Here is a 16,111-nt window from a genome sequence, read left to right as displayed (position 1 = left end):
TAAATAAACGAGTTTAAAGACACAACAGAAATCCCTGTATGTCATAAATCTCTGCGTGTAAATCACTTCAGTGACCCCTTTGACATAATGCTTTGTTCAAACGATTTGTTTTTGACATAAAATACTGAGTAGCAGCTTTAAGAGTCATATTTCAGTCACACTCTGGGGATCCGGGCCCTGGTCCCTAACATGAAACCACCCTGAGGCTGTGGTACAGGGGCCCAATGTGATATCTTCTTAAGGGCCCCAGACATCCTGGCGACGCCCCTGATCACAGCAAGTTTGTTCCAGACATTTGTTCTGCAAGTATCTGCTTTGCTGAGTCTGTCCTGATCAAGACATTAAAGCAAGTTTGAAAACTCTGCTTTGATCCTCTGCAGTTCTCTACAAAATCAGAAGAAGTGTTTCTCCAGCATGAATACATTGCTGTTAAATTTCCTGTGTGACTGGGAGGACTGTAACTGAAAAGAAGCGCTGCCTTTTTCCAACAACTTCAAGGCTTTTTAAAAAAAACGCTTCACAAAGAAACGTCTGATTGAAAAATCTTTTTATATCTTAAAAACATAAAAGCTCAGGTGTTTATTATGTTTGATGTTCTCTAAAGATCCTTGAGTCTGTTGGAAAAAGGTGAAGTCGTTTGTTATTCCTTATTTGACAGAAATGAATCAAAATATCTGGCACATAAAAGTATGAGTTATGATTAAACCATCCTTACTTTATGTCGTTAGTATTGAATACTTTGATTTTCTGAAGGCGAGTGGTTGTATTTATTCATCATGGACAGCAGATGTCCCCACTTCACTTGCATTGCTGGTGGCTGATGTTTGAAATGCATCCAAACCTTCCTTTTTTTGGTGCTCCAGCAAATTGAACATTGAATGACTTTGACCTTATAAGCAGCGATCATCTTTTCTAGATCTCAGGGTAAAAACATAAAGGCCGTTTTTCATTCTGCTGCAGCTGAGAGCAATATGGATTCAATTTCTGCAATCGACTCTCAGAGTTGTTTGTTTTCCACTGCACACTTCATCCTGGGCCAAAAAAAAAAAGAAGTGTTGTTATTCAACCCACACTACAATAATGTAATATAGTGAAATGAATTGCATAAAATCAACAACCAGGCCGCTTCCCTATCCCCGTCTCCTTAGCAACGCAATCAACTTTGCAAGTAAGATGAGATGCACCTTTTCTCAAGTGTGCCCAGAGGTTGTAGAGGGAATGGAATATCATTTTTAAGCCAGTGTCCCTGTGTGCCTATGGTAAGATATTAATCAGAGTATTGCAGAGTGGCTGGCTGCAGGTTGCCATCTGCTTCTTGTCGTATCACAGAAAGTATCAGTGGCTGCGTTATCGTGTGAATCTTTTGTCACCTTGAAGGTCACAGACAGCCCTTGTTTTTAGTGTTTGGTCTTTTTTTCTAAGGTTGGATTGAAATTAATTGATTTCAGTTGAATTAGTTCAAGCAGAAAGTCAGAATACATTTGAGGCGTTTATTCCAAGAATAGTAAGTTGAATAAAAAACAGAAAAACTATCAGAGCTGATTCATTTAGCATTTGAGCCGTGCTCTGGGGGGCATTGCCAGTCCAAATATTGATGGATTACAATGAAAATGTGAGCCGACATTTATTGTCCCCACAGAAGAAACACTGACTTAGTGAATATATATCTGTGTAGTTCACTTTTTAAGGTTACATTCCACATTATTAATACATGCATACATTGTTTTTGTTTCTATTGGAGGACCTGAAAAGTAATTCATTCCCCATGTCAAGGATGAAGGGATTATTAAACCGGACTTCTAGCCGACAGGACACAGGTCCAGGGACCCAAAGGGCCTGGAGGCCCAGGGCCCAGAGTCTCTGTTTAGTGTGGCTCATTACATTTGTTGTTGAATGTAAATGAAACAATACAAACCAGTTTTGAAGCTGCTGCAAGGCTTGTGTCCGATGCATGGATGTAGGCCCGCTCTCTCTTTCTGTGTCCCTTACATTCTCCTAAATAAACCCAGGCTCTAGCCCATTTTAAGTGCTAAAAAGCAACTATTGGCGCGCTAATATGCTAAATGAATATGATGAAATTGGTGTTGCTATTGCCATGGTGAGCATGTTGCTGTTCTTAGCAGTTAGTCACCACCATCCCCGAGTCCACAGACTGTTTTTGCTTTCCAATCAAGAAATATGACAAGAGACAACATTTAGAAAGAATTTCCTTTTTGGCCAAAAGTCACAAAACTTCATTTAGACAAGAAAATAGTATTAGATCATTAACCTATAGCCTGGATTAGGCTGGTGTCCTTCAATTAAATCAGACTGTTTTTTTCTCAGTTTGATAGACATGACGTTCACATAGGCTAGAGGATATTCAAACAGTTTTAAATTAACTTAAAATCTAACCAATATCTGAAAAAAATTGAATTTTAAACATGTAAATGATGATTTTTGACCCAAAAAAAAAAGCTCTCAAAAAACATCTAACTGTGGAAAGCTTCATATTCTGCTCTTTTCATCTAAACTCGCCGAATAAAAATTGAGGGGGCGTAAAATCAAAATTAGTCATGAAATAAAACTCCACAGTTGTTTGGTTCACATATTGATCATGGCTCCCTCATTTCAGATTGTTTTGTCTCTTCATCCCAGTTGATTAGTGTCGGTCACCCCTCTGGTGTGTGTGTGGATGAGATGCTCTGTAACCCCCCCCCCCCCTCCCCCCCTCTCCTCTCACACATTGGTATGATCCTCGCTCAAGCAGCGCCTCCGATCCCCCGTCAGAGGAGCCAAATTACATCCAGTCAGAAAGTCTCCCGGTTACATCCTGCCGCTCCGTGTGTCTCTGTAGTCTGGTGACTGAAAGGCGAATCTGAAAGAGCGCAAAGCTGGACCCGTACATAATGACCATGTACAAGGGGAAGCGTCGCAACCATCGATGTAAGTTTACACAGCGCATGAAAGACTTTAAAACGCACAACAGACGCTATGTTTATGCAAATTTTGCTCGGTAGAAGTTGCAAATACTGAGCGGTAATTCATGCGTGGATGAAAATGTATCTTCTCGAGGTCTTTGATTCGGTTGAAGCCCCTACAAAGATGTTGCAATTTAAATGATAGGTGTTTTTTTGTTTTTTTTAATGCAGATGCAGTTGCAGGGTGCCAAGTTAAAAATAAAAATTAATTAAAAAAAATACGTCGCCTAATTTCTTTTTTTCTTTCTCGGCATTGTAAAATGTCTTTGCATCTTTCAATGGTGTTCTTACCCGGGTAATAAGAAGTCCTGTCACCTGCTGTACTGCTTACTGTTTGCACGAAGCTATTTCTCAGTGAAGCCATCCCTGCACCTGCTCTGTTGTCTGCTGTAATGTATTCATTCTGCTCAAGTTAGCATACATTACCAAGAAATGTGTCGACTCATCAGGGCTACGAGGTCGCTGTAAATAATGAAAACAGTCGTCTTAGGTTCACTTCACGTTCATCCATCATCTTATATTTAGTCATGTGTAGCCTACATCTTGAAAGAAGCAGAAGCCGTGTGCTCCAAAGTGCTGTTTCATGTAAAAACGCTCCTACTGCCTCTCTACTTGCATGTTTTTTTTTTGTTTTTTTTTGTGTGGAGTGAATTCACATCGGGATCTCATTAATTAACACTTTAATGATGAGGAAGAGAAATGTATAAAACTGCCTAGACAGTGTCGCTAAAAGGTTTGGTTGATGTGAGACAAAATAGTCTTTGCTGAAACTAAAAAAGCACTATTGAAGTATTTCCTGATTCAAGTCTCTCTATTGGGAAGATTCACTCCCTTTGTAAATGTAAATGGATTATCTTTGTGAGTCGAACAAAAGCAGCACTTTAAATGTGCATAGTCTGTGAGCGAACCGGTTTTTCTACTTGTTTTACAAAGAAAAATGAGTTCTTTGATTAATTAAGTAGTTGGGTGAAATAATCAGCATATTAAAAAATAATTAAATTCACGGTCAGTAATTGTGTCTGTATAATAGGACTGTCTCAAATGAACAAGGTAATTGTGCAAACCCAAACAGTGTGCAGGAGTTTTCCTGCATTTTTGAAAAACAAGAAATGACCCAGTATTGGTTGGCACATGACTTTTTGTCGCGGTGGTATTGAAACAGGTATCGCTACTGTTGGAATTCTAGTTTCATATCGAGGTTTACATTTCTAGCATCAAGAGTCAGTGATTGAACGAAGCGACAAACCTCTGAGCCCATATGCTGAAGTGCAAGTGCAGCCTGCCTCAAGTGGACACTCAAGGAACTGCAGGTTTATGAACTTTCAACACAGGAAGGTTGGCAGACTACAAGGTACTGCCAGTGGCTCCAGGTTAGGGGATATTGGGTAATTTCTTGATTTGAATAACCTAAAATTGCAGGCATTTCCTGCACACTGTCTAAATTACACAAAAACCATGGCAGCATTTCCATTTTCTATTTGTGCAATTTAGACTAGAGCCCAACCAATTAATCAGCCAGCCAATAATATCGGCCGATATTAGGTTTATCCTGTGACTATCGGTATCTGCCAATTTTACAGCGGATATGCACTGATGTCAGTAGATTTATTCACCAGTCAAATAGCCTTTCATTTGAGTATTGCTGTATTAAACTAGCAGGTCTCTTTCTGGCTGTCACCAGCAGAGGGCGCTACACGGATTATAACAAGCATGTTCACTCTCCAGAGTGTCAAGCGGTGATGCACATGCATGTGCAGTTACTTTCCAGTTGAGTGACCATCTTGCCTGTTTTACACTGTATATCTTTTACAAAAATGTTTTATTCACTGACTTTGATTTAAACAATAAATGTGTATATCCACCTATACAGATCAAAATTAGATACAAGAAAGATAGCGGCCGATATATCGATACAGGGTTTTTCTCTTTCCCCACACTATCGATATCGGCCCCAAAAATCCCACATCGGTCAGGCCCTTGTGTTGACAGTGCTGTCTCTCACTTCTGCTCGCTTTGTTTGGGGAACAAAATATGACTGAGAATCTGACGTTTGAAACCAATGATCATGAAAAACACTGAGTTCGTATCTTTTTTAGAAAACGTGATATTCTCAAGTGTTGAAGCATCAAAACGTCTGCAGGTCCACGCCTGTGTAATCACTGAAGGAACTCACTGGTGCATGAAATTTGATTCAGATATTATCTTACTTTGCAAACTAAAAGTCACGGGTGCATGTTCTCAACACAACAGCTATCTCACTTTAAGTACCCTGGTCAGCTCCTTATGTGCCCTTCATTGCTTAAAACACAGATAACTTAAAACACTTGGCGTTGTGTGACCTCTACTTATTCCATCTTACTGACCGACTTGGACCTGATTAGTCATTTTCGCAATAACTGGTTCACCCTGAAGTGTACATTTTGCTGCTGAGTGGATGAGAATGTGACTGGAAGAGGTGGTGAAGAACAAAACTGTAAAGAACTGCTGAGACTTTTTTTTTTACTCCTACATAAGGTCTTGTACTTTTTTTATTTTTTTTTGCTACCAGTTGGAGTGAGAATTTTCAGCAGCATATAACAATGGATGTGCTAGTGACATAAAACTGTGGAGAGCTGCGTGTGTAGGTGTGACTTTTTGGATGAGTTAGTTCGAGACTAAAGCTATTGTATTATTTCTCTTCTGGCACCAGCAGCTCTTGTTTTGAGTACTTTGAAAGCAGTGCTGCATAGGCGTGATGGAAAAGTAACACAGGACAAGATTCAACAAATAATGGCAGTTTATTAGTAAGGAGGCAATGATCTAGTGAAATTATCTTGTGTTGTTGAGAGTGCTTTGCAAAAACCCATCCCAGCTCCGTTATACACATCGAGGAAATTCATCTTTGTTCTGTTGGCTTTGTTCCTCATGAAGAGGTCAACTCATGATGTTGTCTTTGGTGATTAATTTAATGGGGGGTGGGGGGGTAAAGAAGACCCTTCAGCCTCTATTCCTGCAAGTATTTGAGTTGAAGTCCATAAATATTTTACAATCTTGCAGCTCCAAAATCTTTGGATATCACATAAGGGGTTTCAGCCCTCTGCACCACAGAGGTTTGTTTGCGTCATAAATGTGTCTGTGTGCGGCGCGCACTTGTGAGATTTTTTTTATCTCCAGGCAAGAGGAAGACTTTGAAGTCTGATACGTGACAAAGAAGATTGTTCCAACAGAGAAACTTCCTGTAGACACACACTCTTCGGGGCTCTCATCTGCAGATTCTTCTTGTTGTCGTGATTGAAAGCTTCAGCGCATGACAAATGGATGTGTGTGTGTGTGTGTGTGTGTGTGTGTGTGTGTATGTGTGTGTGCTGCAGATGTTGCTTTGTGTGTTCTGTGCTGCTGATGTTGAAAAGACGACGGAGGGGAGGGTGGGGTGGGTGGGGGGGGGCACAAGAGGCAGGCTGTTACATCTTCTGTCAGATGTCCTCCATGTTCCTCAAAGCATATGTCAAGGGCAGTTGTGGTTTTATGTGTTTCTCAGTGTGACTTTTCTCTGCTTTCCAGACTTTACTTCTTTCCTGCTTGTAGCTCAATTTCCCCCAAAGAAATGTCAGTTTGCATGTTCATGGGAAGGAATGCGAATTATCCTCAACAAAATGCATTATTGAACTGCTGCTGCTCGGCTCTTCTCTTGAATTAATCGTCACAATCGAATTCCCTTCAGATTTGCCACCTAAGATGCAGTTGTTTCTGTATAAGATTTTTTTTTTTAATTTTCCAAACCTGGTTTAGCAGCATCTCTCTTCACTCCATCCTCAAAATGTGATTTTTATCAGTCAGAAAAAGGACCTAATGAGCCTCCCGTGTCGATGCTCGATGATGAAATAATGTGACAGAGTTGTCACAAGATGTCGCCCCCCCCCCCCCCCCTCCCCTGAGTCCTCCTCCTCGGCTCTCCCACAAGCATGCCGCCCCGCTCACATTCTCAGGGAGCAAAAGGGCTTTTTTGGACTGCTGCCACAAAGAAGAGCCAATCAGTGTTAAATAAAGACGAGCATTCAGTGACACATCTGCACGTGCAGAAAGAGAGAGAACAGCAACACCGAGAAGTAAATGGCACCTTATTATCCACGATCCTTTTGTGCAATAAGAGAGAAGATGATGCAAAATGGCAGATTTTGTCTTTTGTTTTTACCACGAAGAAGCAGACTATCTCGAGCAACAGGCTCCGGTGAATGGCGTTTTTTTAAATTGGATCTAATGTGATCAGTCGACAGATGTGACAGAAGCGGTCTGAAGGGAGGATGAAATGAATGTCAAGATTCGTGGCAAGAAAGCGGGAAAAGCTCGAGTATTTGCAACATCTCCCTCTCTGTCGCGGCACTCAGTTCTCACACACCTATGCAGGGATGTGTAGCAAGAAATCTGGAACACGAGTACAAAATTACAGCTTTTTTTTCATGCATGTAGTCCAGCAGTAAGAATAAAGAATGTCCCTCAATAAGAAAGTCTTTTTATTTCATGCTGTAAATGAAATATAAATGTCTGAGTGCAGCATGATGTGAGGACAAATCAAAAATTTCGGTAGTAGGTTCAGGCTTAAGAGCTAAAAAGGGCCTATTTTTAGCGAAGAGCAAAGTCAGTGGTGATAACCTGATTAGGAACGGTTGTCATGATTGTTTCTCAGTGGAAATACTCTAATTTATGTGTCTGGTGTTTGTTGTCACGCCTCGATCCGCCGTGCTAAGCCTCCCCCACTGCGCCTGTGTTCGTCCGTCCAGCGGCTCGAATCGTCCCGCTTTTTGAAGTGCATCGCTGTTGACTGGCGTGAGACGGCTTGTCGGGTTTTACAGGTCACACAGGGGGATGTGATCTCAGAGCGATGCCATCCCTTTATCTGTTCCGCCAGTGCCTGAAGGGGCCGGGGATTATGAGCTGATCCCCTCCGACTTTGGTCCGTGCAGACACAGAAGAGGCGGCGAGGCGGGACAGCAGACTGGAAGTCACACTCGAGTGTTTACAGAGCGAGTGATGCTCCAGTTTTTTTGTTACAGGATGTTCACTGAGATGTCGTAGTCACAAATGATAAAATGGCTGTTTGGTGAACCCAACTGGTCTGTGTTAGAGAGTAGAGGCGTGGAAGGCGGATGGGATTTTTTGAAGCACATGCATTTTTTATTAAGCCAGAAAATCCCTCAAAAGAAGAACAAACGGAGACAAGTTTTCAGAAACTGTTTTGTAATCACTTACCCGATTATGCCTTATTCTGAAGCAAATGTGAAAACATGGACAGCAGTGTTTCCCCTAGGTTTACAGCTTCGGGAGGGGGTGCAGGCAGACGGACGCTGCCACAAACACTTGAAGGAATCTTGGTATTCATGCGTTACTTTTAATGACAGCTGTCCTGTTCTATCGGAAAGGTATCCTTAAATGACTTCTTTCCCTGATTTCCGACTCTATCCACTATCCTATCTCTACAATAAAGACACAAAAAGCCACAAAAAAATCTAAAAAAAAATGTACAATATTATTATAAATGAAACCTCCTCCTTTGGCTTTGGACTTATAGTCTGATATAAGTTATAGCGAGCGCCTCACCTTGGGATCTGGGAATTTGTGATTTGAATTCCTAAAACGTTCTTTCTCTACTTTGCAGGAATGAGTGTATTTAGCATTTCAATCACTGGCAGTGATTTGCCATTCTTTAAAACTAAAGTAATATTTTCTGTATATTTCGTCAAGAGGCTTAAAACCCGCTCCAGCTCTCAGCCTGTCATTAGGTTAGGCTGAGACAGGATTTCCAGCATGGTGGCTGCTGCAGATGAGCCTTCAGAGCCCCCTGCAGGAACAGACGGCTGACGTCACTCAGGCTTCGTACATTAATATTTACAGTCTAGTCTGGTTTACCAAAGATCTTTTATTTAAGGGTTATAGATCAGCCAACGATTAGACGCCTAACAGTATATGTGTTTGCTGGTATGAGGTCATCATGGGCCCGTCACAAATGTATAAAATCTAAAAAGAGGAATTTAGAAAAACTACTTTAAAAGAGTTAATTGATTCCTAAAACAGTTTCAGAACTTGTCACATCGTAGTTAAGATGTTGCTCATCGATTTGCACTTTTCTCACACTGGTCTTATACTTCATGCAGGTGACTAAGGTAAGGTTTAATCATGTCGCCATTTGATGTGAGAGAATGCAGTTTGTAAACAAACATCTCGATTACAAGCAGAAAAGATGTAGATGAGTGCTCCATCGCCTCATCTTGAACTTTGAAACAGAACAGCCCCCACTTTTTGATGTTTGATCTTCAAAGAACACCCACCTTTGATATGCAGATGGGCCCCCATGTCATCGCCAGCTTTTTCCACGTAATGAGTTCAAAATCGTCCACATCGTTCGCCAGCTGCGAGATGTCGGTAAACAAACGCTTTTTCTAACTAAAGTTGTTCCGGTTCTGAGAGTAAGAGATAAAGGGTTGTATCGGTTTGAAGGGACTGAAATGCCTTGTGACCTTGATTGAGGGCTTGCCGGGCACAGAATAGGAAGAACAAGTCTGATGTCTGAAAGTGAATGAAATGGTCTGATTCAGCATGGAGCAGGAAGGCTTCTGGGGAAATGGAAACCTGTTGGCTCACAGTAGGGATCCACTCAGAGCCATATTTCTGATAGTAATTCACTCTGAGGTTTTGGGGGGGGAAATCTGTCTATTTCATTGTTAGTCCACACCTGCAACATGACCTTTATCAGGCCTTGGAAATATATCAGAAAGCAAAGATGAAAGGCCAATCTGGATTTTTTTTTTTCAGCCAGGTTCTCATCTGCAGATCTTCAGTTATTAGACGCGGCATTTCCTTCATGTCAAACTTTCAACTTCAGGAATCAGCACAGATTTTTGACGTCGAAATTCCCACCATCCAACCGGTACCTTCTGCATGTCCAATCGCCTGCTTGATTCAGCTCTTCCACTCCATCTCTTTTGTCTTTCTTTACGTCTCTCCGGCAGAGGAAAAAATTAGCATGATTAGTTACTTCCTTCAATTAATTAAGACGTTGGGGAGATTGGCGGCAGAGTTTCTCGTTCCATGAGGAGTTGATCGACGGCTCCCTCTGTGTCCTATGCTTCATCCTTTTTTTTTGTTTTTTCCTCCATCTCCGCCTTTTTAATGTTTTATCTCATCCAGTGAATAGACAGTTGGCGAGAGGAGACTGAAACGAGAGGAAACGCAGAGGGAAAAATGGTGACAAATGTGGTGCGGAGCCGTCAGCTCTGGTCCAAGGGGAATTTTACTCTGTTGTTTGGAAAATAAAAGAACGCGTTTCTCATTATTCCAGGGTCCTCGCTGATACGTCTGAGAGGCAGTTTAGTGCGGTCAATCACCTGGTCGCCGTGCTGCACGTCTGCGATATGAATAGAAAGGCAACACCAAAGCATTTTGGGTAATTGGGGGTAGAAAATACTTTTTTCACTTTGATAGCAGCATGGCTTTCTAGCATTGCAGGACTGCCCTATAAATCTAATATTTCCAGTGAAACCCTTTTTGCAAGGCTTCAGATCATTTTGAGATATTTCAATTCAATTCAATTCAATTCAATTCAATTTATTTTGTATAGCGTCAACTCATAACAAGTGTTATCTCAAGACACTTTACAAAAAGCAGGTAAAATACCTTACTCTTTGTCTGTTAACATTACAAAAGAGCAGGTCAAAAGACCTTACTCATTGTTATGTTACAAAAAGCAGGTAAAAGACCTCACTTATTGTTATGTTACAAAAGCAGGTAAAAGACCTTACTCATTGTTATGTTACAAAAGCAGGTAAAAGACCTTACTCATTGTTATGTTACAAAAGCAGGTAAAAGACCTTACTCATTGTTATGTTACAAAAGCAGGTAAAAGACCTTACTCATTGTTATGTTACAAAGATCCGGCCTATCCATCATGAGCACTTTAGAAAGCAGCAAAAGTTACAGTGGTAAGAAAAAACTGCCTTATTAAAAGGCAGAAATCTTTGGCCGGATCCCCGGCTCATGACGAAACAGCCTTCACAGGCCTAGACTTCTTTGTTCTGGCAGGCAAATTTCAAGTTTGATGAAATCGTTGTTCCACATTATAATACAAAGGTGGATAATATCCTCATACAAAAGTTTTCTTATACTCAGTAGGCCCCACAGTTTAAGAAGCACTGCCCTAATCTAAAAGATAGTCTCTCAATCGTATTAGTTTTTACAATAAGAAAATGGCACGTTTGTTAAGATCCCAAATGAAAACCTGCTAATTGTCAGTCTCCTGGTGAGAGCCCCAGCGTATTAAAAGTGATGACTGACACACATCAAGGGATTTTCTTTTGTTAATTACAGCCTTTGTGCTTCATCGCAGCAGGTGTCCAAACTGCAACAGAACCAGCTGTGTTTTGGTTGGTGAACTTCTACAACAACTGAGGAAAAGCCAAGAGTCTAACCTGCAGATTATAGCTTTTAGCGAGCATTCAGCCATACAGTTTGTTCCTGTCAGTCACTGTAAAGAACTTTTTGTCTAAAGAGTTTGTACCAAATGTCTATTCTACAAAAATGAAATGTTGAGTCTTTATATAAACAAAGCAGTTTAAATGTAGGTGTATCCACATGTTAAGACAATAGATGTCTTTGTGTAGACATCAGTTGAAATGAAAGCCTGTGAAATATGAGTGATTGAATTGTCAGCATTTCAAAAGTACATGGGAACACTGCTTACTGAACTAGATGGGGTTTTTTTTGGTCTGCCTATCTTCCACCACAGTGCCCTCACTAATAAAAAGAGGTTCTTCGGCTCATGTGACACAATCTGTCTGAATCTATCTCTCTCTCTGACCCTGAGTGACCCTTATTAGCTTCTCTCTGAAGTCTCGGGGCTATTTGCTGTATTTCTCCCTCCTGTTTTGTTAGTGGGAGAGAAGCTAGACCATCTCTTTCAGCTCCAGCTTAAGAGGAAGAGAGACATATATTATCTGCTGCAGTTTCAGAATCACAACAACATCATCATGACAATTTCATTTTTTTTTTTACATTATTCAATATCAGTGTTTATCATGATATCTATTTTATAACTTTAGGAGTGTTGTTATGTGGGATGGGCACTACTAGCCGAACGGTTAAATTTCGTCACCCTCGCTAATCTGCACCAGAATTAAACACAATGATAGCTTTTTAATCGGGATATAAATATTTCTAAAATGTATCACAGTAATCAACATGCATTCGATTGCAAACCCTCGTCAAGAATGTTTCATAGCCTGCTGCAGGTGTTCATTCCTATTCTTTCAGACTCACCCTCTCCTTATGTTTTCTGGTCCTGTAGATTTTCAAAAGGAGCCTCTTTTTCATTCCCACAATTCCCCTGCAACATGTCACCATATGGCCCAGTTTATAGCCTTGACTTATTCAACGGCTTGACTTCCAGCGCTCTGCTGTTATTCATCCCTCGCTAATGAAAGGAGGGGAGGAATAAGACTAGCGAGGTTTTCGTTTGGCTGCACAGGTGTCGAAACAGAAAAAGGCCCCCACAGGTGATGCTCTGCCCTCAAATGTCTCATAATGAGCTTCCTCGGTGCGCACCGAGAGACAGGAAGATGTATGGGAAACGAGACAAGAGTGATGGATGGAGAGGGGGAGTTGGGTGGCGCGCGAGGGAGAGTGAGGCGAATGGAGAGGGAGAGAAAAAGATGTTGAGGAATAGGTTGAGGCCGAGGGCAGAACAGGAAGCCTGAGCGAGAGTCGGAGGGAGACAGAGATGTAAGGCAACAAATGAGAGCAATAAAACACATGGGCAGGTTGCTTCTGGGAGTCACAGATCCTTGTTTTCTTGACGGAGGAACACAGGTCTGTCCTCAGTGATTAGTTACGCTGCATGCCTCTGTCTTTCCACCGCAATTTACCTCCAGCGCCCTTTCCCTTTCACCCCATCCCTCAGACAAATAACACTATTACCTTTAAATATTCAGACACACCTGGGCTGTGTTTGTTTCTGTATCTATAGACAGACACGCATGGTATAGGAGAGACAGACAAGAGCACACATCTATAAATAATTCCACGTCTGCAAAATTCAAATTGTATCATGTGTGTGTTCACAGCGCTGCAGGTCGAGACCTTTTGTTTACTCGCTGCCCAGACAGTGCAGTGCAACAGACCTAAACAAAATATGAAAAAAGTGTAACTGGTTCAGCACCACGGAGAGCTCCACTTCTAACGCTGTCTGACTGAGCTGCAGAGTGAGCAAGCAGACAAACCAATAGCACAAATAAATGGGATGGCAAATAAGAACCAACGAGCTGAGGTAATTAAAAGCTCTCTGTTTTTGGGCCCCGACCATGGAAATAGTTTTCTAAGCACTTAGAGCTGCACAGAAACAAAGGATACTACTAAGAGCTGCACCAGAGATGAGCCTTTACAGGATGATGTGCAGCTAGTCCCTTCAAAACACTTCATACACAAAGAAAAGCCTGCAGTGGAGGGATATGTATTTTCAATATATATGTTTGGTTTTTTTTTTCAAGGGATGGTGGCAAAGCATCTTGTAGTTTAAACTAGGGTTTACTACACTTGTTCCGTTCATCAGCCTCAGATTCACCCTTTACTCTGGTATCATGTATGCTGAGAGTACTTCCATCAATGCTCAAACCATCATTATCATGCAGCCTGGTTCATGGTCAACTCCAGTTTCAGTGAAGACTCGTATACACTTACGCTCCTTCACTCATTTGGTCACGCAGCTCTGCTTAAAAAGCGCATGTTTTAGATGTCTGAGTTGGTAGTCTACAAGCAGACCAGGGGTTTAATCCTATTTCTCGTGAGAGCAGCCACTGGGAGAAGGAGGCCAGACTTTTTCCAGAAGCTTATTTTCACCCCGGGGATATTCCTCTCCCGGCGACCGGGTTGCTTCCACTTATTTGGTGTTTGGATTTTGAGGGCAGAGGCATTTATAATTTGAGCCAATGTGTGTTTGCTGGAGGGGACGAAATGATCACAAGAACGTGTCTGCATGCAAATAAAAAACAGTAATGAGAAAGTGCCTATAAGTGATCTTTGTTTGCACTTATGCAGATGAGGTTTGGGTTTATTCTCTTAAGGGGACCTCGTTGATGGCTTTATTGTTCTTAGTGTAAAACTTTTTATCCTGGATGTTTTGTGAAATAGCCTCTCAAAGTGTGCCGCTGCTCATAAACATGCAGATGAATGCAAATTATATCAAAGATAATCTAAAAAAGAAGATGCTGCTGCCTTTGAGAAAATGCTGTCTGCATATTTTGACCGCAATTTGCCCCCAGCGATCGATAGTCTTCATAATCCTCCTTGCTGTTTTTTTTTTTTTTTCAGAATAATGTGTGGATAGCTCTGCCCTGACCTCAGATAAAGATGAGAATGCTGCTTTGAAATTGGAAGTTCAGTTAAAGGTGTTGGTGGATTTTCTCTGCTTTTTAGACGTACACTGCATCATGACCGCATCCATAAAGTCTCTAGACTGTTTTGAAATGCTTTTTGAGGGACACGGAGCTCATTTTGACCCCCTGGCTCCTCTCCCAGTAGCCATTTAGACAAGCGAGGACCTTGCAGCGCCCTTGGCAATGAATGCACAGATAGCGATTTGAAAAAAATCTGCATCACTGACTGGTTCCGTCAAAAAAAAAAAAAAAAAGAAGCAACGCCCGATGGTAGCATTTGCGAACACAGCTTGCTATAAATCATTCTGCTTTTCAGTTTTTCTCTGATTGCTTTCTTCATTGTTTTCATGTATTCAAGGATTCTTTTCTACCCTGCTGCAAGAATATCATTTTCTAATCTCCTCTCTGCACCATGCCAAGGTCGCCAGCTCCCACAATGCACCTCTACATTAGTGAATATATCCTACAGTACGATTGCTTTGTGTGCTACTTGTTTCAAAAAAAAAAAAAGCAGAATGAAAAGTTCAGTTTTACAGAGGAAACAGCACACAACGCTTCCTGAGAACTTGAATTGATATTTCACGCTCTTCATTATGCAGCAGTGCTTTTATGTTTCCCTTGTGTTCAGGCGGCGCTTTGAGTTACACACAGAACCTTCAGGGCCATCGTGAGCCGTGGCTGTGTGCGAGGAGCTCGGAAGAGAGGAAGTTTTATTCGTTTTCATTGACAGCGCTCTGCCCTTAAATGAGGTCGCCCTGCAGCAGAAAGGAAACTCTGGTGTTCAACTGAAATCCTTTATAACACCAACAGTACAGGGTAATGCTGAGAAGAGGATATTTATGAATTAGCACAAATAATTAAACCTCCCTTTAACCTTTTTATTCAGAATTAATAAGCACTTTAAAAAAAAAACTCAATAGTTACTTTGAGGATTTGTCGGCAGATATAACATCATTTTTTTATATTTAATGTCAAATCTTAACAACTTTACTACGAGCGATCTACAGCTGGTCTGTGGTTTGTTTCTTAGAGCTCCTGTAAAAAACTTTGTTTTTGACGGTTTTGGCGCCCCCTATGCACAAGTGCTACCTCTTATCTCTTTGCTGATGTTTTACTGTAGAAGTGTTAACACTGCTGTCTTTTAACACTCAGATGTGCCACTAACTGTGAATCTTTGCTTGGGAAATTTTTTTTTTTTTGCACCCTGCTGTTTATCTCCTCGTCTGACAGCTACCTCGCTGAAGGGGTTTTAAACATTGAAAATGATTGTCTAAAACAGTCTCTGTTCATGCTGATGGTCTCATTTGCTTTTGTAGTTCATATAAAGACATCGTTATTCATTTCAGTCTGTTGCATAAAGTTTTTAAAACTCCTCACAGCAGCTTTAATTATAACTGAGCTGAAGTAAATGATGCCATCAGATTTCAAGTTACCAAGCCAAATCCCTTATCGCGAATTATAGAACACTGACTTCATGTTTATCGTTGTGTTTGAAAGTCATGAAGAGATGTTCAAGTCTAGCTTCATTCTGGGCATCTAAAGAAAGTAGTTTGACAAAAGATTTCAGAACTCAAGAAACAATAACTAACTGTATATTGTAGCTTTCAAACACATCTCGTTGCTCTCATGAGCACAGAGCTTTGGCAGTCCTCATGAAGAGTATTTCTGCATAAATTAAAAAAATTAAATGGAATATTATTAATAACATCTGAAGACTAACACATATGCGGACAAATGTGCAATTTAAATGTTTTA

General features: G+C 41.0%; 1 protein-coding gene across 5 annotated transcripts in view; it reads left to right on the top strand.

The window, feature by feature from the left end:
• LOC109983752 (RALY RNA binding protein like) overlaps positions 1-16,111 on the top strand; it is a 104,027-nt gene that overhangs the window by 71,130 nt on the left and 16,786 nt on the right. Inside the window, exon 1 of one of the 5 annotated variants that reach the window (XM_020633598.3) lies at positions 2,767-2,925. The exons of the other annotated variants lie outside the window; for them this stretch is intronic. Within the exon in view, the coding sequence (XP_020489254.1) occupies positions 2,889-2,925 (37 nt within the window). The 5' untranslated portion in view covers positions 2,767-2,888. Of the gene's footprint in view, positions 1-2,766; positions 2,926-16,111 lie in introns of those variants that run through there. 5 annotated transcript variants of the gene reach the window in all.

Source organism: Labrus bergylta, chromosome 20, assembly GCF_963930695.1.
Source record: "Labrus bergylta chromosome 20, fLabBer1.1, whole genome shotgun sequence".
In the NCBI taxonomy this organism is placed as follows: Eukaryota; Metazoa; Chordata; class Actinopteri; order Labriformes; family Labridae; genus Labrus; species Labrus bergylta.
The sequence above is the reverse complement of the archived record's forward strand: the minus strand, read 5'-3'. Positions and strand labels throughout refer to the sequence as shown.